We start from the raw sequence: 20,688 nt of genomic DNA on the forward strand, positions 1-20,688 counted from the left end.
GCATTGCGATGTCATTATGGGGCATTGCGATGTCATTATGGGGCATTGCGATGTCATTATGGGGCATTGCGATGTCATTATGGGGCATTGCGATGTCATTATGGGGCACTGCGATGTCATTATGGGGCACTGCGATGTCATTATGGGGCACTGCGATGTCATTATGGGGCACTGCGATGTCATTATGGGGCACTGCGATGTCATTATGGGGCACTGCGATGTCATTATGGGGCACTGCGATGTCATTATGGGGCATTGCGATGTCATTATGGGGCATTGCGATGTCATTATGGGGCATTGCGATGTCATTATGGGGCACTGCGATGTCATTATGGGGCATTGCGATGTCATTATGGGGCATTGCGATGTCATTATGGGGCATTGCGATGTCATTATGGGGCACTGCGATGTCATTATGGGGCATTGCGATGTCATTATGGGGCATTGTGATGTCATTATGGGGCATTGCGATGTCGACTTGCTGAGGATTTTTATTTGTATTTAATCCATTTTAGAATAAGGTTGTAACAAAATCTGGGGGAAAAGTCAAGGGGTCTGAATGCTTTCTGAAGGTACTGTGTGTGTGTGTGTGTGTGTGTGTGTGTGTGTACACATTCTTCTGTCTGTGTATTTATTGTAAGACGATGTCAGGACCACTTCACCAGGTCAAATTCCTGGTACATGTAAATGTACTTGGTAAATAAAAATGGTGATTCTGATTCTAACTAGGATGTATCTATATGACCCTTTTTAAATCTATAAGTCTTCTCCAGTAATGTGAACAGAAACCCACGGTCACTTAAAATATGACTTCATTGACAACAATGCTCCTTGAGATTTGTGGATTACATTAGAATTAACCCCAGACACTACATGAACACATGAGAATTGATTGAAAGCTAAAGGCACTACAGTAGAGACCTACAATGCATATCCATTCGGCCTATAAATGTAAATTTGAGTCATTTAGCAGACGCTTTTATCCAGAGCGACTTAAAAGGAGCAATTCGGGTTAAGTTCTTGGCTCAAGGGAACAATTTCACCTCGTCGCTGTGGGGATTCAAACCAGTGACCTTTTGGTTACTGGTCCAACGCTCTAAAGCGCTAGGCTACCTGCCGAGTGAAAACCCAAAGCAGTACAGTAGAATAGAGACCTGTATCCATTCTGTCTATGGCATTTATGGTCTGGCTTGTCATCTATCATCACCCACCATTTTTCACCATGTCTGAGATGGTGCGGGCCAACTCCACCAACACACTGGTGCCCACTGTGGAGCTGGCGAAGCCTGGACCCCAGGCATCCCTCTGAGCACCCATAACCACAAAACGATCTACAGCAAGGAAGGCAGAGACATAGCATATTTAAAATGTGTAAAGGATTAAGACAGTTGATCTATTAGATAGCAGATGACCCTAATTTGAGAGGCTAATCCCATTTAATTTCCCTTAATGGAAATGTACATGAAATGAAAATGGTTCATTCTTTCAGATCTGGACTATGCATCAATTCACACATTGAATTTCAATTAAATCTACTGACTTGCCTACAGTTGAAATGTAACTGACCCCAAAGCTACCGTCAAATTACCTAAGAACTACACAATACTAGGGACTCCTGTTTCTTTCCACAGGGCCTTAGGTCAACCATACCTGGGTCCACAAAGCCTTTGATGACTCCAAACACGTTGACGATCAACTTCTCAGCCAGGACGTTGTTGACCTCCACCGTGACCATATCGTCATTATCTCCCAGTTTTCCTACCCCTCCCCAACCTGTAGGGGCGCTTTTCCCTTCCATTTCCCTAAGTTTCCAGACAAAGATTTGGTGGGAAAATGTTAGGCACTGATCTAAGGTCAGTTTCACGGTTTTAACCCTTAAAAATGGTCATGGTTAGGAAAGGAATGGTATGATGTTCCTAAATCTGTGTGTAAGGCCCAACTTCTACTACACTACGATCAGTTGATGGAAACCTACCTCATGATAGTGGTGGCCATGTTGACTGTGATGGTCTGGGCCAGGATGCTGGGGAGGCCTGAGGACTGGACAGGGGGAAACTGGGTATGGTTGAAGGAGGGGAACCCAGGGGTGTAAGGGTCGCCAGAGCCAAGATGGACCTGGATATGGAGAAACAGAGACACATGACAGGGTGAGCCCTGACCATTGTATTTTGATTTGGCCCTGCACTAACATATCCAATTCAACTTATTGCCAAACCCTTGATAAGTTCAATCTGGGGTGTAATCATTAGTCCAAAAAAAACTAGTTTCTGTTAAAAAATTCAAGTAGGTTCCTTCCCATTTTGGTTCCTAGTGAATACACCCCAGGTGTGTTGGTGCAGGGCTAGAACAAGAAGGTGCACTGCCCTGGCTAGAATATAGTGAGGGTGTCATCTGGGTAGAAAGTGGAACAGAATAAGATGAGGCAACAAGAGGTACACAATACACTACTGTATCTTTAAATGGAACCTTAAATGTAATTTTTTTAATTGATCTAGGCAAGTCAGTTAAGAACAAATTCTTATTTACAATGACGGCCTACACCGGCCAAACCCGGACAACGCTGGGCCAATTGTGGACCGCCCTTATGTGACTCCAAATCACACCCGGTTGTGATACAGCCTGTATTTGAACCAGGGTGTCTGTAGTGACGCCTCAAGCACTGAGATGCAGTGCACCTTAGACCGCTGCGCCACTCGGGAGACCATAAGTAGTAGATAGTGCAGATATACCCAACAATGTGTGTGTCCAGTTAACTTCAGTCATGGCTGGGAATGCAAATCATATAAGTCTGTCTACATGTACATTTCATAGAGGAAAATGTCCGCCTCACTCACATGGCCAAAGAGCTGAGTGGACCCTCCGATCCTTCTGTCGTCAGCAGGGTAGATGAGAACAGCAGAGGCATTCAGCTTGGCAGCGTTGGCCACCTACGCAATGAAGAAAGGAGGGAGCATGGAATGGAAAAGCACGAGAACAGAACCCTTTTACGCTTAGCAATGACACATTACCTTGTGTTATTCAATCAAGTCCATATAGGCTCCAATAGATTTACCAATACAAACTAGACTCATCACACTGACACTAAACCTCCAAATGAAGAGAGATCAATGACCTTATTCAAAATTCAGCCGTATGCTTATAAAATATCTCTCAAGGAAGTATGTCTTTGTTTCTTCTTGTGCAAATTCCCTCACCTTCTCAGCAAAGCTTATTTTCCCAGATCTGACCAGAAGGACCCTCCCGTCCAAGGCAATGTTCTTATCCTGCAGTTTCCTCAGGTCGTCCATCTGGCCGTAGTTGCCGTGAAGTACTGCGCCCTGTGAAAAACAAAAATTGAAACCTTGAGCTCTAATTACTCTGCAACAATTCATTCATAAATATGGAGGTACTATTATGGAAGAATACTAGGGGTATGCAAGGTGTACTTAGCACAATTGCTAAGTGCTTGAAAATAAACTGAATGACTAAATGTGATAACTAATGTAGTATTTTATAGTATACAATATGTCAATTATTTTATTACAATCAGAGTATCAGCTCTATTGTCAACCTTGAAATCAACTGAAATGCTCCAAATTTGTTAATTTCAATGTAAAATAACATAAAAATGAAACAAAAACACTGGATTTTTTTTCAATGATTACCTTTGCTGTTCCAGTTTTGCTGTAGGCCAGATATCCCCTCAGTGTTCCAAGATCAGACCCTTTGAAGGTCACCTTGTTGGAGCCAGATGCAGGGGGATCCACAAGCTTGACATAGTGCTCGTCAGTCCACGTATACATTCCATACTCTTTGAACCTTCCCAGCACCTTCTTGGCCAGCACAGTGTCTCCAGCAGAGCCTGCCTGATGGCTTTCACTAGCAAACTCACTGAGAGAGTGACAGACAGAAAGGGGGGGGGGGGGGGTGATGGAGAGAGAAAGGGAAGAGAAATATAAATATACTTCCTTTATCCCAATGATGTGCCAAACATTATGCAGACAATTATTAAGAATTCAAATATTATTGGCCACATGCTTTGTTAACAGATGTAAACTAACAGTGAAACGCTTATTTACAGGCCCTTCCCAACAATGTAGAAAGAAAAATAATAACAAAGAATACACAATGAGTAACAATAACTTGGCTATAGACACTGGGTACCGGTACAGAGTGGATGTGCAGGGGTACAAGGTAATTGAGGTAGATACTGCATGTACATATAGGAAGGGATGAAGTGACCAGGCAACAGGATAGATAAACAGTAATGGCAGCTTATATGAGTCAAGAGTAAAGTGCAATAAGTGTCAACGCAGATAGTTAAATAGTTGGGATAGCCATTGGTTAACAGTCTTATGGCTTGGGGGTAGAAACTGTTCAGGCTTCGTATGCAGCTGCCATACTGTCACAACATAAATTGGTAGTAGTAGAACATTGTAGTGCTATTTCCAATATAAAGTTGAAAAATGAGAGCAGACAAGCTTAAAAGGGATACTTTTGAGATTTTTGCAATGAATCTCTTTATCTACTTCCCCAGAGTCTGATGAGCTCATGGATAATAAATTTAAAAAAATGGTATCCACAAGTTCATCTGACTCTGGGGAGGTAGATAGAGATTCATTGCCAAAATCCTGAAGTAACCCTTTAATGTTTACCCCACTGGGCTATTAGTGCAGTTACCTGAAGGCGCTCTCGAAGCTGGAGGCACTCATCTTCTCATCCAGCAGTCTCTTCACGTCATTCCAGTCCATGAGAGGGTCCGCCTCCATCTTAACAGAACCCTGGGTAATGGATTCTTCAAAGGTGGACCTAGAGCAGCTGGGAGGAGCCAACTCTTTCTTCCGATGGGACAGGTAGCCAATCAGATAGCCTGAGAGAGAAACAGAAAAAAGGGGAAGAGCGTAAATTGTAAAATAACCACTGAAACCACTGTCAGCAGCAGCTATACAAAACCATCCGGGCAGAAACCAGACCAAGAGACGGTTTACCCCAGACGGGCCGGTTTACACCAGACGAAAATTATTATAATATATATATTTTTTTTTTAAAGCTCTCAATGGAGAATTCTTATATTTTTTGTCCAAGACTAGGCTTAATCTTTGTCTGGAAAACAGGCCCTTAATCTGGTCATCAGTTTATCTGAACAGCGTTTCAGCCATATATCATACGACAGTGGCAACTTGCACTGAGTTTTAGCTATCTGTGGCTAGAGTAAGCAGTAGAGTTTCTCCTGGCCAATAGACTACTTGGAGAGTGAAGAAACCAACCATCCTTCAACGTGTACTTTAATACAGAGCTTGTGACTCCACTGATATAGCATATGACCAATACGTGACTAACAGTGACTGAGGCACCAGCATGCAATTGTCAATTTTTTAAATGTCTGTTCTTACTGATGATGAAGATGAGGAGTATGGTGGCCACCATGAAGCAGACGCTCTTGGGCGTGCGCCCGGCCGGCCTGTGTACCACATAGGGTTCCTTGGCATGGTTGTGGTCCTCCCCCACGCCATTGCCGCCCACCTCCTCGTCCATGTCGGACGACAGCTTCATCTCCACCTGGCTGTTCTCACCCTCCATGTTCTGCGTCAGGTTGAAGCGTGTGTATGAGCGAGGCTCTCCATTGAACTGTGTGGAGACAAGAGATTGATGAAGGAAGGAGAGCTGTTAAAATCCTCACATGCCATGTGATTTAGTGTGTGTTTTATTCAGCCAAAATGAAGGCATTTTGAACATTCTTATACAGATTACCTTGTGTTTCACTCCCTACATGCCTATATACAGATATATATTATTTAAATGGAACAATCTTTATTTGGCACCAAATTTGAGCAAATAAAAAGTGATTCAATCGAGATTAACTACAGAATGTAATGCGATTGATTATTTTAAATTGTTTGACAGCCCTAAAAAATAATAAAAGTTTTAAAAAATAATTAAAAAATAATCTTATTATTGGCCGATATATCACAATATTATTTGACTTCGTCATCTGTACCTGCAACAAAAACTCCAGTATTTTTCCTTCCCAGTCTTCTTTTTAAATAGTGAGCCAATTTGTTTTCAGCACTTTTATTTCCATGACTGATCCCCCTGCAGCAATATCATGAGCAATGTGTTTGGAAAAATCGAATCGCAATACATATCACTCGGCCCTAAGTATCGTGATAATATCACAGTATCGAATCGCAATACATATCACTCGGCCCTAAGTATCGTGATAATATCACAGTATAGTCCAGTCCCTGGCAATTCCCAGCCCTAATGTATAGTCTTACTAGGCTGGTACTATGTCACGTTATACTATAGTGCAGTAATATAGTACGCATGTGTCAATACATCAACTTGTCAGAGGTTGTTGAAACTCATTTGCATAATGTGTGCCACTTAAACACATTGGCTGTGTTTACCGTTTACTCAGGCAGCCTAATTCTGATATTCGATTATATATATATATATATATATATATATTTCATTGCCTTAATAAAAATCAATGCTTTTTAGGCTTGTAGCCTTCATCAGGGTAGCCTAGTGGTTAGAGCGTTGGACTAGTAACCGAAAGGTTGCAAGTTCATATCCGTGAGCTGACAAGGTACAAATCTGTCGTTCTGCCCCTAAATAGGCAGTTAACCCACAGTTCCTAGGCAGTCATTGAAAATAAGAATTTGTTCTTAACTGACTTGCCTGGTTAAATAAAAGGTTAAAAAAATATATATATAAAAAAATATCAATTGACCTCCAATAGATTAGCACCATTCTTCACATTTCCAGTTGGCTCCTTTATTCATGCACCTTGGTTGGAATGCGAGGTAGCAGCACTATACGTAGCAGCACTATACGTAGCAGCACTATACGTAGCAGCACTATACGTAGCAGCACTATACGTAGCAGCACTATACGTAGCAGCACTATACGTAGCAGCACTATACGTAGCAGCACTATACGTAGCAGCACTATACGTAGCAGCACTATACGTAGCAGCACTATACGTAGCAGCACTATACGTAGCAGCACTATACGTAGCAGCACTATACGTAGCAGCACTATACGTAGCAGCACTATACGTAGCAGCACTATACGTAGCAGCACTATACCTTTGCTTCGGGAATCACTTTAGAGTGAAGAGACCAATTTGCAAGTGTGTGACGTGTACTCATTTCACTAACATTATAGAAAATTGTGGTGCAGGTATCAGTCAACTGAAACTAAAAGCAACCATTTAAAAAGACATTCAAAAGAGGAATGCTTTTGATTTGCAACCATTTTTAGACAGGATAATGAGACAATCATTTAGTAAATGCTAGGGTCATTTCTTTAAAGTCTAGGCCTAGTACTTACAATTTTGGATATTGTCGACCTTGCGTGGTCCATGGTAGCTTCTCAGAAGTCTAGAGGGAACAAAAAAACAATGTGTGGAACAGTATCCATGCTAGAATAGAAATACGGTGTTTTGAGGAAAGAAAATACTACACGTCCCAAAGCCCCAGGTTTTCACTTCTTATTTGTGTATTCATTAACAGTTTCTTTCTGGCTAGTGGGGAGAAACCAAAGAAGAAAAGTCCCACAACTTCTCTGAACATCCACCAGGCTTCCTACGGTGTTGCCCTGAAGGATTGCGCTGTTCCCAGGCACTAAAGAGCACTGTTGAGGGCGTGAACCGGCCACAATCACACTGGCTCCACGTGAAGTCGAGGGGGGGGGGGGGGAAATAACATGATTACAAAAACAAACTTCCCACGTGATTTTATGGATTCGCCAAAGAAAGCAATGTCTCTGTGTGAATGGAGTCCTGAGACCAGAAACACAAGACTACCATATCATTTCCTGGCTGTCAAGTAGCACCCATGATGAGCAATTGTTCTGAATAAGGAATAGGCCGTTTTAAACATTTTCAATAATGTGCTGTGTTATTAAGTCATTATTGCAGACCCCATTGCTTATTTGACTGGACAGACTATAAGTGATCTTGTACTGTACACTACTGGTAACATTAATGTAATGCTGGCCTAATTGTAAATTGTTGTAATTAGCCTAAATGAATTCATAAAATAATCCATTATTTTGTCCCATTGAAGTTACCATATAGTATTCAGTTTAGAGCAGTAGGTGGCGACAAAGTCCCACATGAATTGCTTTGCTTAGGGTGATATACAACTAGGCCAAATGGCTCAAATTAATATCAGAACTGAATACAAATGAAATACATTCATTGTATATATATATATTGTATATGTATATATATATATATATGTGTATATATAAAATAGAGTCATTGAAAATAATGGGAAAAGAAATCGAAAGCTCTTCCAATCATTGCCACAGCTGTGATGGCCTACATCACTGAGAGGTTATCAACTTGAGGCCACTAGATGGGCCATTCATTATTCAGTTAAAAATGATAAATCACAATCCCCATCGCATCTATTTTTCTTTTTTAAATACCTATGAATACAACCACCTCTATATTTGACAATAGGGCAGTCTGACTAAGTTAGCCCACTGAATAAAGAACAAAGTGCAGAGATAACTGTCTATTTACGGTAAGTTGTGTTTTGACATGTTAAGTAAACCACTTTCAGGAAAGGAAACAGAGCATCCAGCCAACATGCTAAGTCAAGTTTATCGAACCTTCCTAACAGCTGTTTTGACCACAGAGTTACCGCAGTCATGATAGCAATTCCTCATAACACTTCTCCTTTACTGAGAAAGACAAGCAGTAATTCACAACCAATGTTTCACTTATTACCATTCAAAACAATGCATCTCTGACAAGGGAGGATCTAGGCCTAGATACTAAAACCTCTCAAACCATGCCCAACCTTTCTGAACAATGCACATGTTGTTCAGGTCTTACCAAATGCCTAGCTAAATGTGTTCCCAATCAGCATGAATCTACCTAAATGAACCTCATTCACCTCTTTTCCCCATCACACCAAGCATCAATATTATCTCAAAGCTCCTGAACCAATCACAAAAAGATTGGAGGCAAGTGAGCAGAGCCCTCATTTATCCACAGCGACTTACAGTTAGGTGAGCACATAGTTTTACAGTCTTTTTCACACTGTTCCCCAATGGGAATTGAACCCACACACCTGGCATTGCAATCACCACGCTCCTACCAACTGAGCCACGCAGGACATGATCAGACTGAACACGGCTACTCTAACTGCTCGGCAACCTTTTCTCCCAGTATTTCAACCACCTAAACAGCTCTCTTATGACCCATCTAGTGTAAAAAGAAGACTAATCAATCCTAGGATTGTGTTAGGGACTGAATGAATCAGCAGACAGTCAGTCCTTGTTTTTGTAAAGTCACCTCAGTAGAAAGTTGCCACAATGATTACTGTAGTAAGGCTAACCGGGCAGAACAGTGGCGACTGTCCGGACAATGAGCCCCGAATGACCCCTTGCAACATGTTCAGCCCCAATGGGGTGAGATTCCAGAAAGGACATGGCGTGACAGCGGAACCGTGGGTAAATGCCAGGAGACAGGCCTGCCCTACTTAGCAACCTCCAATCCTAGCCTAACTAAACAATAAATAAAATATAGGCCTATGATCTTAACACTACATTAGGTTAGCAGATATAGGCTAATTTCAGTTAGGCTAAGTCTGTCTGGCATGGCCTAGTCGTGTCTTCCTCAGCATATTCTTTGGCTACGGCTAGTAAAAGCTGACTTAGCAAGACTACAGTAAAGGTCACAGAAACAGAGGATACTGTAGCACTATTCCTTGTGTTCCTTGGTAGCGTCCGCTGTGTACTTCGTGTCAGTTGCCCTGTCTAGCTCTGTCCTTTTTTTAAGTCTCGTTTTAACATTTATTTTAATACACTAACTGTAGTACTGAGATTGAATTTATAATGCATTTTTCATTGAAAAACAATTTATTATTATGATGATGATGATGACCGGTCCTTTTGTAAACTAGCAAACTTCATATCCACATATCAAAATGTAGGCTGTAACCTCTTAACCTCTTGCTGGCATTTCATAATGTAGGCTGTAACCTCTTAACCTCTTGCTGGCATTTCAAAATGTAGGCTGTAACCTCTTAACCTCTTGCTGGCATTTCAAAATGTAGGCTGTAACCTCTTAACCTCTTGCTGGCATTTCAAAATGTAGGCTGTAACCTCTTAACCTCTTCCTGGCATATCATAATGTAGGCTGTAACTTCAACCCCTCTGCTTGCAGGGGAATATGTTGAGAAAAGACTGTTGGTCAAGTGGTTCTCTCATTAAAATCACACCGTCTGAAAGGTAAGCCATCAAAGCTTTTAGCCTACATATGCCAAACATACCCAGCCTTGGTAGGGTTAAAAACTTAACCAATTCTGCAAGACCTACACATAAGAAATGATAAGTGTGACTACAAACACACAGTCACATACAATAACCAGGTTTCCATCCAACTTTCTTTTTTTTTTAAGCGAGTAAAGTACATGTCGGATAAATAAAAAAAGGTCACAACAGGCCTGATGGAAACAAATTGTGTCGGTAAACTTTCCAAATGTCGACAAAAAACAAAAAAAATGCGCTAGCCAAGGTGGGATCTTTTTGTGTCAGTCAAATTAATAAATGCGAGAAAAGGCGGTGGAAATCGATGTAAACCTGGAGTCACGCGATTATGTGGTGTGGTCCTCCAACGACAACTCAGGAAATCATGCAGTTTATTAGGCTACAGATTAAATAAATGATGAACTTCACAGGGTGGTGAAACTCCTCGATGATGAGCTTGATGCTTCTTTCCAATAAATATCGAGAGTGTTATTCTGGTGACATGATGATCGATGCTTGGCTGCTGTTCGACAAATAATTCATAAGGATCACATCACGTGGGTAGCCTTAACCACACAGCATCTGCCAGCTGGTGACCACTGCCTGAAGACTTTGACTCCAATAACCAACTAACCATGATCTTGAGTTTAGAATGCACATTTTATTTATTTAACTAGGCAAGTCAGTTACAGAACATATATTTTTAATGACGGTCTACATCGGCCAAATCTGGACGACACTGGGCCAAATATGACTCCCAATCACCTGCCCGGTTGTGATACAGCCTGGATATCGAACCAGGATGTCTGTAATGAAGCCTCAAGCACAGAGACGCAGTGCCTTAGACCGCTGCACAGCTCGGGAGCAATTAGTTTAAAATCAGCTGTCTTTGCTAGGGATGAAGACAAAGTGCGAAACCTCTCGAGCCCCTGAGGACTGGAGTTCCCCCCCGCCCCATCCCTGTTCTAGAGTGTAGGCCTCTACCTGCAAAGCCTTCAAAGTGTGTAAGACAGATAAAGCATGTGCTATCACCATGGGAACCGTGAATTCACCCTTGGTTCCCAGACAAACTGCTACACTGGGCCCGGGGGGGGGGGGGGGGGGGGGGGGGGGGGGGGCATGGTTACATCAATTCAAGGCTAAAGCAATACGCCTTGCGTATCATGTTCTTCCTTGAAAAACAGACACATCTTCACCCGCTTTTTCTAACAGCCTAATAGCTCTTCTCTTTTCCCATTGTCAAGCAGACACTCACGGTAGTGCTTTCCAACACGTCTCCCAGAAGAACCCAGGTAACCTTAAGTTCATAAACAGTCCAGAAACACAGCCATTTATCCCAGCTTTACGAGCGTGACTGAGTTAAGGCCTTCTACTGTAACTAGCCCACGGGTTGACCACAATGCATTTCTATGGAACAGCAATTATCCATAAAGCTGACGATGTTACAGTGTTGTAAACATGCTATAACGTATGTAATAACCATTCATTTCTTCAATAATATCATGACAAAATGCAGATATAGGGGACTGACTCCGTAAGCTGCGAGTTGACTGCAAACAGCCATGGGAAGTTATTTTAGTCTCAAGAACTGGCAACATGTTGTGAATGAACACAACAAGATTAGACGCTTACATGCCACAGTATGAGGCTTAAGCTTTCTGGTTGAATATGTAGCCTAACCAAAGTAACAGATCCTAGCCTATATCATTGCCTTTGGCTAAAGCTCTTCGACCACTCACATAGGCAGACGTATAACAAAGGTTCTTCGACTCGTCACAATGGTTATATAGGAAACCTTTAGTCAGAATGGACAGCACGTATTAAAGTGAAGAGGAGCAAGAAAAGATCCGTTCTGAAAAGGAATCTAAATCAAATTAAAAATTAAAAACTCAGGTTTTCCAAATGTAAAAGGTGTGACAACTGCAAACTTTGGTAGGTTCAGGGAAATTCAAATATTTTTCACTCTGATGACAGATGTCATTCATTCAACCAGATCCTACCAAGTATAGACTAGTGCTTTTAACTCAAACTTTTGCCCAAGAAACAGACCTGCTATGAACGCAAAAAGAGCAAGCCTGGAGCGCCAAAGAGGCCAGAGTCCAGAATTCTAGCGCAAACCCACACAGCAATTACATGAAAGCTTCATTCATCAAACCGAACATGGCCAATCCTGATTCTATAAGCTGCTGACATCTGGATTGTTGCCCACTAATCCTTGTTATAAGGAGTGAGAAAGGAGGTGGGGGGGGGGGGGGATCATATCTTCTGCTTCATTGTGCAGTGGCCGATCATGTGAGAGTCACATTGGGAAAAGTTCCCAGTTGTTCATGAGAATGAGGGTCAGCCAGGAGAACAGGCTACAGAGCCATACAGAGGCATCTCCATACACATTCAGTCTGAGATTACTGTGTTGAATATGAAAAGGCTAACCAATATTGTCAACACAAAAAAACTGAATCTTCATTACATTTACGTCAATTAGCTGATGTTCTTATCCAGAGCAACATTCAGGAGCAATTAGGGTTAAGCACCGTGCGCAAGGGCACAGCGACATATTTTTTCACCTAGATATTCAAAACAGAAACCAATCTGTTACTGGCCCAACGTCCTTAAACACTAGTCTACCTACCTACCTGCCACCCATTCAACCACAGCCGTGAGGTGAACATCAAACACACTGGGGGTCTGTTGTCAATTAGAATATTGTGGAGATTTTCTACACGGAGATCAACGACCTGGATGAATAAGGATATTACTTACAAAGTAGAGACTTCTAGAATATAATTGACTGACACACACAGCATAGAGATGATAACATGTGTGCTGTGCATAGTTAAATTGCAAAGCCATGTGTGTCAAAGGTTGTGAATAACAATACCTTTGTTTAGACATTCAAGAAATCACCAAGGTCATTATAGGATAGGGACGCCCGGGAGTGACTGGGACTTGTCAAGGGCAGGCATGCGCAGTAGGCTACTTGAGCTTGTCAAGTTCCCCTGATGCAGTTTCGGCTTCAATGTAGCCTACGTTATGGTTTTAAATAGAAATGTAGCATTCTTGGTCAAATGTTCTGCACACATTGTAGATACACGCATTGTGTATTTATTTGCAAACCGAGGTTCATTCATAGCCTATTTCAATGCAAAATAATTGCTCGACATGATTTGCGTTGAGATAATAAAGAATTTTGTTGGACTTCTACACGCACACTAGCGTTGAAAAACTGGATTTGTTTAGATAGTCTACTGTACCTGGCTATAGCTTAACAGGGCCTTTTAGCTTCTATGACCAGGAAGAAATCGATTATATAAACACAATGTCCGTTTCACACGATCTTGCTGATAGAGAATGAGAGAGACTGTGGGGCGCGAAGGTTTACCCATGCAGATTAACTTTAATTACGAGATTATTATTTGTTTTTTAAATGCTAACGTTACTAACTTCAATCCCATTTAAGAACCCTACTCGAGGTTAATTTTACTACGATACATCTAGGTAGCGAGGAGTCCAGGTCAACCAAGTGTGTGCATACCTCGTGAAAATAGGCTACTCACCATGTGCTGAGAGTAGCTACAGACCACTCGACTCAACCAAACATGACAAACCTCCCATACAGAAGTTAAACCCAAAATATACTCTTAAAGAGCCTACGATTTCTCCTTATAGTCCAAATGACTGTTATTTTCTGAGGTAGACTTGCTCTGGCAGCCAAAACAACCAACATACTCCATCTAAAAACGTGAAGCTATACGGATATAGAAACAAAGCCCTTTACTTTCATATCACGTTAACATAATTCCACAAAATGCACAAAAAAAAAAAACACTTAATGTGCTCCGTTTTAAAACGGGTGTATCATAGTTGCAGCCGATAGTATTTTTCAGTGACAATACGTTTCTGGGCGGACTTCCGTTTCACACAGGTGTCTAAAGCACGTTAGATAATTAGCACAGGTGGTCACGGTCTTCCGTAAATACACGCTGTGTGCTGTAAATTTGAAAGATGTGGGAACACCAACCCTATAAAAAAAGGTGTATATCAATTTAACCTTTTGTTTTTTGAAAATTATTTCTAGCTAATATGAAGGATACGGTTTCCAAACCCATACTGCAAGCGATGTTTAATATTCAGACCCCCCCCCCCCCCCCCAACAATCATGATCCAATCAACCATTGACACCTGCCAACTAGCCTACATAAAACGATAGGCAAAAATAGTCATTATGACATGCTAGCAGTAAAACATATTTGGTTATATATAGCCTAATATATCCATATGCTCTCTAAAATTAAGTACGCCAATAATATGACGCTTTACGTTAACATTACTGTCATCATGGCCATTCATGTTAGTCAATCCATTGTATTGTTAGACTATTTCGGCTTTTTAAAAGCTACATTTATTATGATACGAATCTAATCACACCCTTACCGCTCTTCGATTGTGCCAATCGTCTGGTATTGTATGCTCCCTCGACCCGAGGTTTCTTTGAACGTTCACTATATTTTTTTCCTTCACTGGCACAAGCAACCTTGAGCATGCTCTTTATGGATAGAAAAAAAAATCGAGTTCTAATAGATGAAAACGTCACTTCCTGTCGCACGTCTCTTAGCCGAGGAGCGCTGGCCTTGCCATGTGTTCTAGTATAGAACTTCTAGAAGGTGTGCGCTCTTGAGAAAGCAAAGTCGGCAATGGTTTCTAGGCCTATGTGTTTTGACCGTTTAATTTGACACATTCACATGACATAGGGTGTTTGCACAACATTAGTGAGGATTAAATATATTGACATGTACACAGAAATGTAGAATCGTGGTCGCAGTTGATTTTGCTCACCCGGTGCGCTCGGTGGACTTCACTTCGCATTAGTGGATGGTTCCAAAAGAGAAAACTGCCTGTTTAGCGTGCTAAATCAAGTGTATCTTCGCTTTTCAGTGTGACGACTTTCACGCTTTGCGCAGGAGTTTGCCAGTGAACGACTGGCTGGCGGCATCATAGTCTAGGCTGCACACCATGAACAACCAACAATTCATTGCAACATTTTCATATACCATTTCGTCAATAAACAGGTAATCTCTGAACATATAGGATTTATCCTAAATATGAATTGGTTTGAATGCGATGTGACTATATGCAGGTTGCTCAAAATAAAAATGAAGGGTGTTCTTGTAACAATTTTTGTCCACATATAATTTGGATAACTCAATTTGCGCAGATGTGAGATGACATCAATGGAATTCGGCTTTAGGCTATTTCAGTGATATTATAGTAGGGGCGAGGCGCCTTTTGCCTATGCAATAGCCAAATCAACGTTTAGGGTAGGCCTAAGTCAGATATAAGGGCTTTACTTGTAGGTAGGGTAGATTTCTTGTGTCTCAGACAATTATCGTAAAAAACATATATATATATATATACATACATATTTTTTAAAAACCTTTACACAGCAGACATGATTTTACGCACTATACATGCCTGATGAAACCATAACTGTGACACATTTTGCAGGGTGTCCAATTTTTTTTTTAAGTAGTTTGTTTCATCCGACTGGTCAGGTATAAGGACCTCTCTGTATTCAAAATGGTTTATTAAACAGTAATTACGCCAAACAGTTTGACGGACCGGAATTCTGCGTGAGATTATGCCAAAACTACCAAACCAGTCGGACGCAGGCCTACAGTTACACATGAATAGGAAAATCAGACTTCATGGGAACAAAAGTCAGTTTTCTTTGCAACACTCATTTTTCTGCTACAGCTGTGGAAATATTATCTGCTAGACAGGGTCTTGTTGTAATTGTAGGCCAGAAGGCAGAAGGGCGTGATTTAGCCTAATCTTAGAAATGCTGAGTCTGCAGACCCATGACGAGACATTTTCTACATTAAAATATGATAAAATGTCATTTGATATAGAATGTTTCGATACAGAATGTTTCGATATAGAATGTTTCAAATGAGAAAGAATGCAAGGTTCCGTTTTTATTTAAAAACAAAGCTAGTAGCTAAAGATGTTTAAAGAATTGTTTTGGGCCACTGGAAAGAGATGTTTTAATAAGCTTCTATATCCTGAGTGAAAAAGGTTATTAAATGTAATTCTAAACTGTCAGTAGGTTAATCTATCACCTCCATAAGTATAAAGAGGGGTAAATCAGGATTTTGTGGTTGTTCTTTTGTGTATGGAATATCAGAGCTCAACTCTTCAATTAAACAACCCTCCTTGGGTGGTCTCATCAGGTAAAACTATTCCCTGCCTTTCTCATCGACATTGTAAATAGTTTCTGCACCAATCCTGGCCACTACAAGTATTGTGAGTCACACATTCATTTTGTACACTGTGGACAGTGATTAAAAGGGGGAGGATGTCAGCCCTGGTGTCTCAAAGTATCACACGCACAGAGATTCAGGTGAAATGCAAAAGGGCCCTGCCACCACTTCTTGACAATAAGCCTGGCCTGCTTATTTTTTATATAAAGAAATGTACAAATTATACATTTGTGACATCAATATTTAAAAATGGTTTAAAATAATAATTCAATACATTAATATGAGATGTGTATGTAAAACTTTGACATTTTAGTCATTTAGCAGATGCTCTTATCCAGAGACTTACAGTTAGCTATCTTAAGATGAATGCACTAGGTGAGACAACCACTTATCAGTCAAATATACAGAATACAAACATTCCATTCCAGCTAAACAATGGATATATAGTATTTTGCAAAAAAATAAAAATTTTCATGCACATCTAAAATTAGTAATAATAATAAAAACAGTCATATTTTAATGAACCCATAAGCAATAATTTCTGATGAAAAATACAGAAATGTGAAACATTTGTGGGTATAGCATTTTGGATTCAACTCTTTATATTTAGGCCGAGTATACCTGCTGTTGAGGCCTACAATGTGAATATTTGTTGTTGGGGTATTCGGTATTATATTAGGATCCCCATTAGCTGTTGCGAAAGCAGCAGCTATTCTTCCTGGGGGTCCACACAAAACATGAAATATGACAAAATACAGAACATTAATAGACAAGAACAGCTCAAGGACAGAACTACATAAAAAAAAATGTTTAGCCACATGTATCCTACATATCAATACAGACACACAAACTATCTAGGCCCAATAAGGGAGAGGCGTTGTGCCGTGAGGTGTTGCTTTGTCTGTTTTTTGAAACAACATTTGAGCAATATAATTTATTTAACATTTATTTAACTAAGCAAGTTTAAGAACAAATTCTTATTTTCAATGACAGCCTAGGAACAGTGGGTTAACTGCCTGTTCAGGGGCAGAACGACAGATTTGTACCTTGTCAGCTCGGGGATTTGAACTTGCAACCTTCCGGTTACTAGTCCAACGCTCTAACCCTGCCGCCCAGCAATATGAGGTGGAAGGAAGTTCCATGCAATAATAGCTCTACATAATACTGTATGCTTTCTTGAATTTGTTCTGGATTTGGGGACTGTGAAAAGACCCCTGGTGGCATTTCTGGTGAGGTCTACAATTCTTTTTCTGAGGTCTTGGTTGATTTCTTTTGATTTTCCCATGATGTCAAGCAAAGAGGCACTGAGTTTGAAGGTAGGCCTTGAAATACATCCATAGGTACACATCCAATTGACTCAAATGATGTCAAAAGTAGATTATGACAAAGTAGATGCCCTAACCGACTTGTCAAAACTATAGTTTGTTAACAAGACATTTGTGGAGTGGTTGAAAAACAAGTTTTAATGACTCCAACCTAAGTGTATGTTAACTTCTGACTTCAACTGTAGATATAATATGGAAAAGAGCAAACAAAGCAAGATAAAAAAATATATATACATTCAGTCCATTAAATCAGTTGGTGTGTGTGTGTGTGTGTGTGTGTGTGTGTGTGTGTGTGTGTGTGTGTGTGTGTGTGCTGCGGGGCAACGAACCCATAGGCTTGGCTCTCTCATCCCTTCCAGGCTTTTGGGAGGGAGGGTGGGAAATTAGCCTGTCATAGTGGATGTAAGCAATGTCCCCACGCTTTCTGGCAGCTTTCATGGCTGAGATCAGTTCTTTCCTCTTCTGGTGTACAGCTTCAGGATAGTCCTCATTGAGGAAGATATACAGTCCTCTCAAGTTCTTGGCTCGTCCCAGAACAGCTAATCTTCCGAGATCATTTCCCTCACTTTGTCCACAGAGTCCGTCCAGGTCTCATGTGGAGATTCCGCAATTCTGTCCACAACCATGTTGTTCCACCTTGATTGTCCCTCGAGATAATCTGATTTCTCCGTTATTGTTATCAATTATTCACATACAGAACTGATGTCCTCTCTCAATGATTTACAGATTGCTGCCATCTTGCCGTTCTCCTGTTTAAACTCATCGAGCTGACCCTGGGAGAACTGCAAACTGTTCTTCAGGTCCTGGACCTCTCTGGTCAGGTCGGCCATTCTTTTATTAGTTGACTCAACCCGTATTTGGACAAAACACTTGAAGCTATTTTTTTGTTGTTGTAACAACTGCTTATAGAAATATTTTTATTCATTTAAAAGATCCTTTACCACTGTCCTCAACGGTACTCCCGCTAGCTTTGGTCTTTGTCATGGTCGCAGTTCCAGAAAGGGCAGATCGCAGGGAATAAAGCACGTCTCAGGACTTGTCTTGGGAACTCATACTGTACACCTTTAGAAGAAAAAGGGTTCCAAAAGGGTTCTTCGGGTTCCCCCATAGGATAACCCTTTTTGGCTCCAGGTAGAACCTGGAAAAAAGGGTTATTCTATGGGGACAGCCGAAGAACCATTTTGGTTGCAGGTAGAACCCTTTTGAGTTCCATGTAGAACCCTTTCGACAGCGGGTTCTACATGGAACCCAAAAGAGTTCTACCGGGACCCCAAAAAGTTGTACCTGGAACCAAAAAGGTTATACCTGGAACCGAAATGAGTGTAGGTGCATGTTATTGTCCTCTAATAAGCTAAGAGGAAGTTACAGTGTATCTTGCTGTAACAAACCAGTTCACATAATGGGACTGTTATTTACATTCCTTCTCTACAGGGCCTCATAAACATGGATTTAGAGTTTTGAAAGTGTGATGGAATTAATTCTGGGTAAATCACTGTTGTAGTTGCTGGGTATCTCAGGCCAAGAATGCAAAGCTCCCACAGCAACTGTTAGCAAGCCAAGAGCTTCATTGTTTCTTTCTTGTTATATGTGTAATCATTAGTTGTTGTGTTCACCGGATAATGTCAAACCTGTCGAGCAATATGTAATGCCCTTGTTGAATTGTTAACTCAGGGGCAAAGGTGTTGAAAGAGAACAATTCACCAAACACCTACTCACAATGTGGGAAGGTTGCCTTGGTTAAAGAGAATATTCCGAAATAAATATATTTTCCTAAGAAATTATCTTGTGGAAGCTAACCAATTTCGGTATTTATCTGGGCACAAACACACACACACACACACACACACACACACACACACACACACACACACACACACACACACACACACACACACACACACACACACACACACACACACACACAGGGTCAGTCTAGCAAGACTGGAAGGCTGCTCGTACCCTACAATGACTGCAATGGAAGATTTTTTTTTTTTTAAATGCTCAAGAACAGGAGGGATAATAAAGTCCCTTTATTTCTTTTCCTCACAGGATTTCAGTGAAATGTAGCATAAGCCCACCCTACGGAATACATATTAGGAACCCCTCTGCTAGTCAAGTCTCAACCCTGCACTAGTGAAGCACCCCCCTTCCTTCCAAACCTTTCCTAGTAACTTTACCTTAATATGTGAAGTTCCTAGGAAAGGTTGGGGAGGAATGATGGTGTTTGACCAATATGTAGTCCGTACACACCACCTGGGCCCCACCTGCAAAGACACCACCCACAGATCCAGATCCCATAAACACATCCATTAAAGCCAGGCTGGGAACTGTGTGTGTGTGTGTGTGTGTGTGTGTGTGTGTGTGTGTGTGTGTGTGTGTGTGTGTGTGTGTGTGTGTGTGTGTGTGTGTGTGTGTGTGTGTGTGTGTGTGTGTGTGTGAGAGAGAGAGAGAGAGAGAGCGAGAGAGAGAGAGGGACATTGAATGTTACTCACCAGATGGGCACAGAGGATTCCCATGACTCCGTGCCTGACTACCGGTAATCACAGAGCAAATGTAGTTTCTTGACTCCCCATTACATGAACGTAAACATCAATTCCCTTTGTTTCTGAGGGAGACCCCACTAATCTCTAATTGGCAACGACTCTTCTGCTCAAATGATGTCTCAGAAGTCCTGATCTTCTTCATGGGAAAACCAATACTATCTGTGGCTGTTTTTGCATGGGTGTAAATTCATCAAGTCCAAACTAGTGATGAAATGTGGTTATCAATTTAGTAAAATTGTCATTCAAGTCCAGGCTCTAATCCAGAAACTATACAGATTTTGTTCTTCCCGTTTGATGGTACATTCTTCTGCA

The 20,688-nt window shown here is 41.1% G+C and overlaps 1 protein-coding gene across 3 annotated transcripts in view; it reads right to left on the minus strand.

Annotated features, from left to right (window-relative positions):
* Nucleotides 1-15,107, minus strand: part of LOC109872237 (transferrin receptor protein 1) — a 30,460-nt gene extending 15,353 nt beyond the window's left edge. Inside the window, exons 1-10 of one of the 3 annotated variants that reach the window (XM_020463403.2) lie at nt 15,085-15,107; nt 7,318-7,367; nt 5,373-5,607; nt 4,660-4,849; nt 3,645-3,870; nt 3,195-3,317; nt 2,835-2,927; nt 1,976-2,115; nt 1,651-1,802; nt 1,212-1,331 (exon numbers count right to left, since the gene is read on the minus strand). In XM_020463403.2, the coding sequence (XP_020318992.1) occupies nt 1,212-1,331; nt 1,651-1,802; nt 1,976-2,115; nt 2,835-2,927; nt 3,195-3,317; nt 3,645-3,870; nt 4,660-4,849; nt 5,373-5,607; nt 7,318-7,350 (1,312 nt within the window). In that variant the 5' untranslated portion in view covers nt 7,351-7,367; nt 15,085-15,107. Of the gene's footprint in view, nt 1-1,211; nt 1,332-1,650; nt 1,803-1,975; nt 2,116-2,834; nt 2,928-3,194; nt 3,318-3,644; nt 3,871-4,659; nt 4,850-5,372; nt 5,608-7,317; nt 7,368-13,805; nt 14,101-14,682; nt 14,814-15,084 lie in introns of those variants that run through there. The other 2 variants (XM_020463402.2, XM_031807276.1) reach the window with 2 other exon arrangements.
* Between the last annotated feature and the right edge of the window lie 5,581 nt (nt 15,108-20,688).

Source organism: Oncorhynchus kisutch, linkage group LG27, assembly GCF_002021735.2.
Source record: "Oncorhynchus kisutch isolate 150728-3 linkage group LG27, Okis_V2, whole genome shotgun sequence".
Taxonomy (NCBI): domain Eukaryota; kingdom Metazoa; phylum Chordata; class Actinopteri; order Salmoniformes; family Salmonidae; genus Oncorhynchus; species Oncorhynchus kisutch.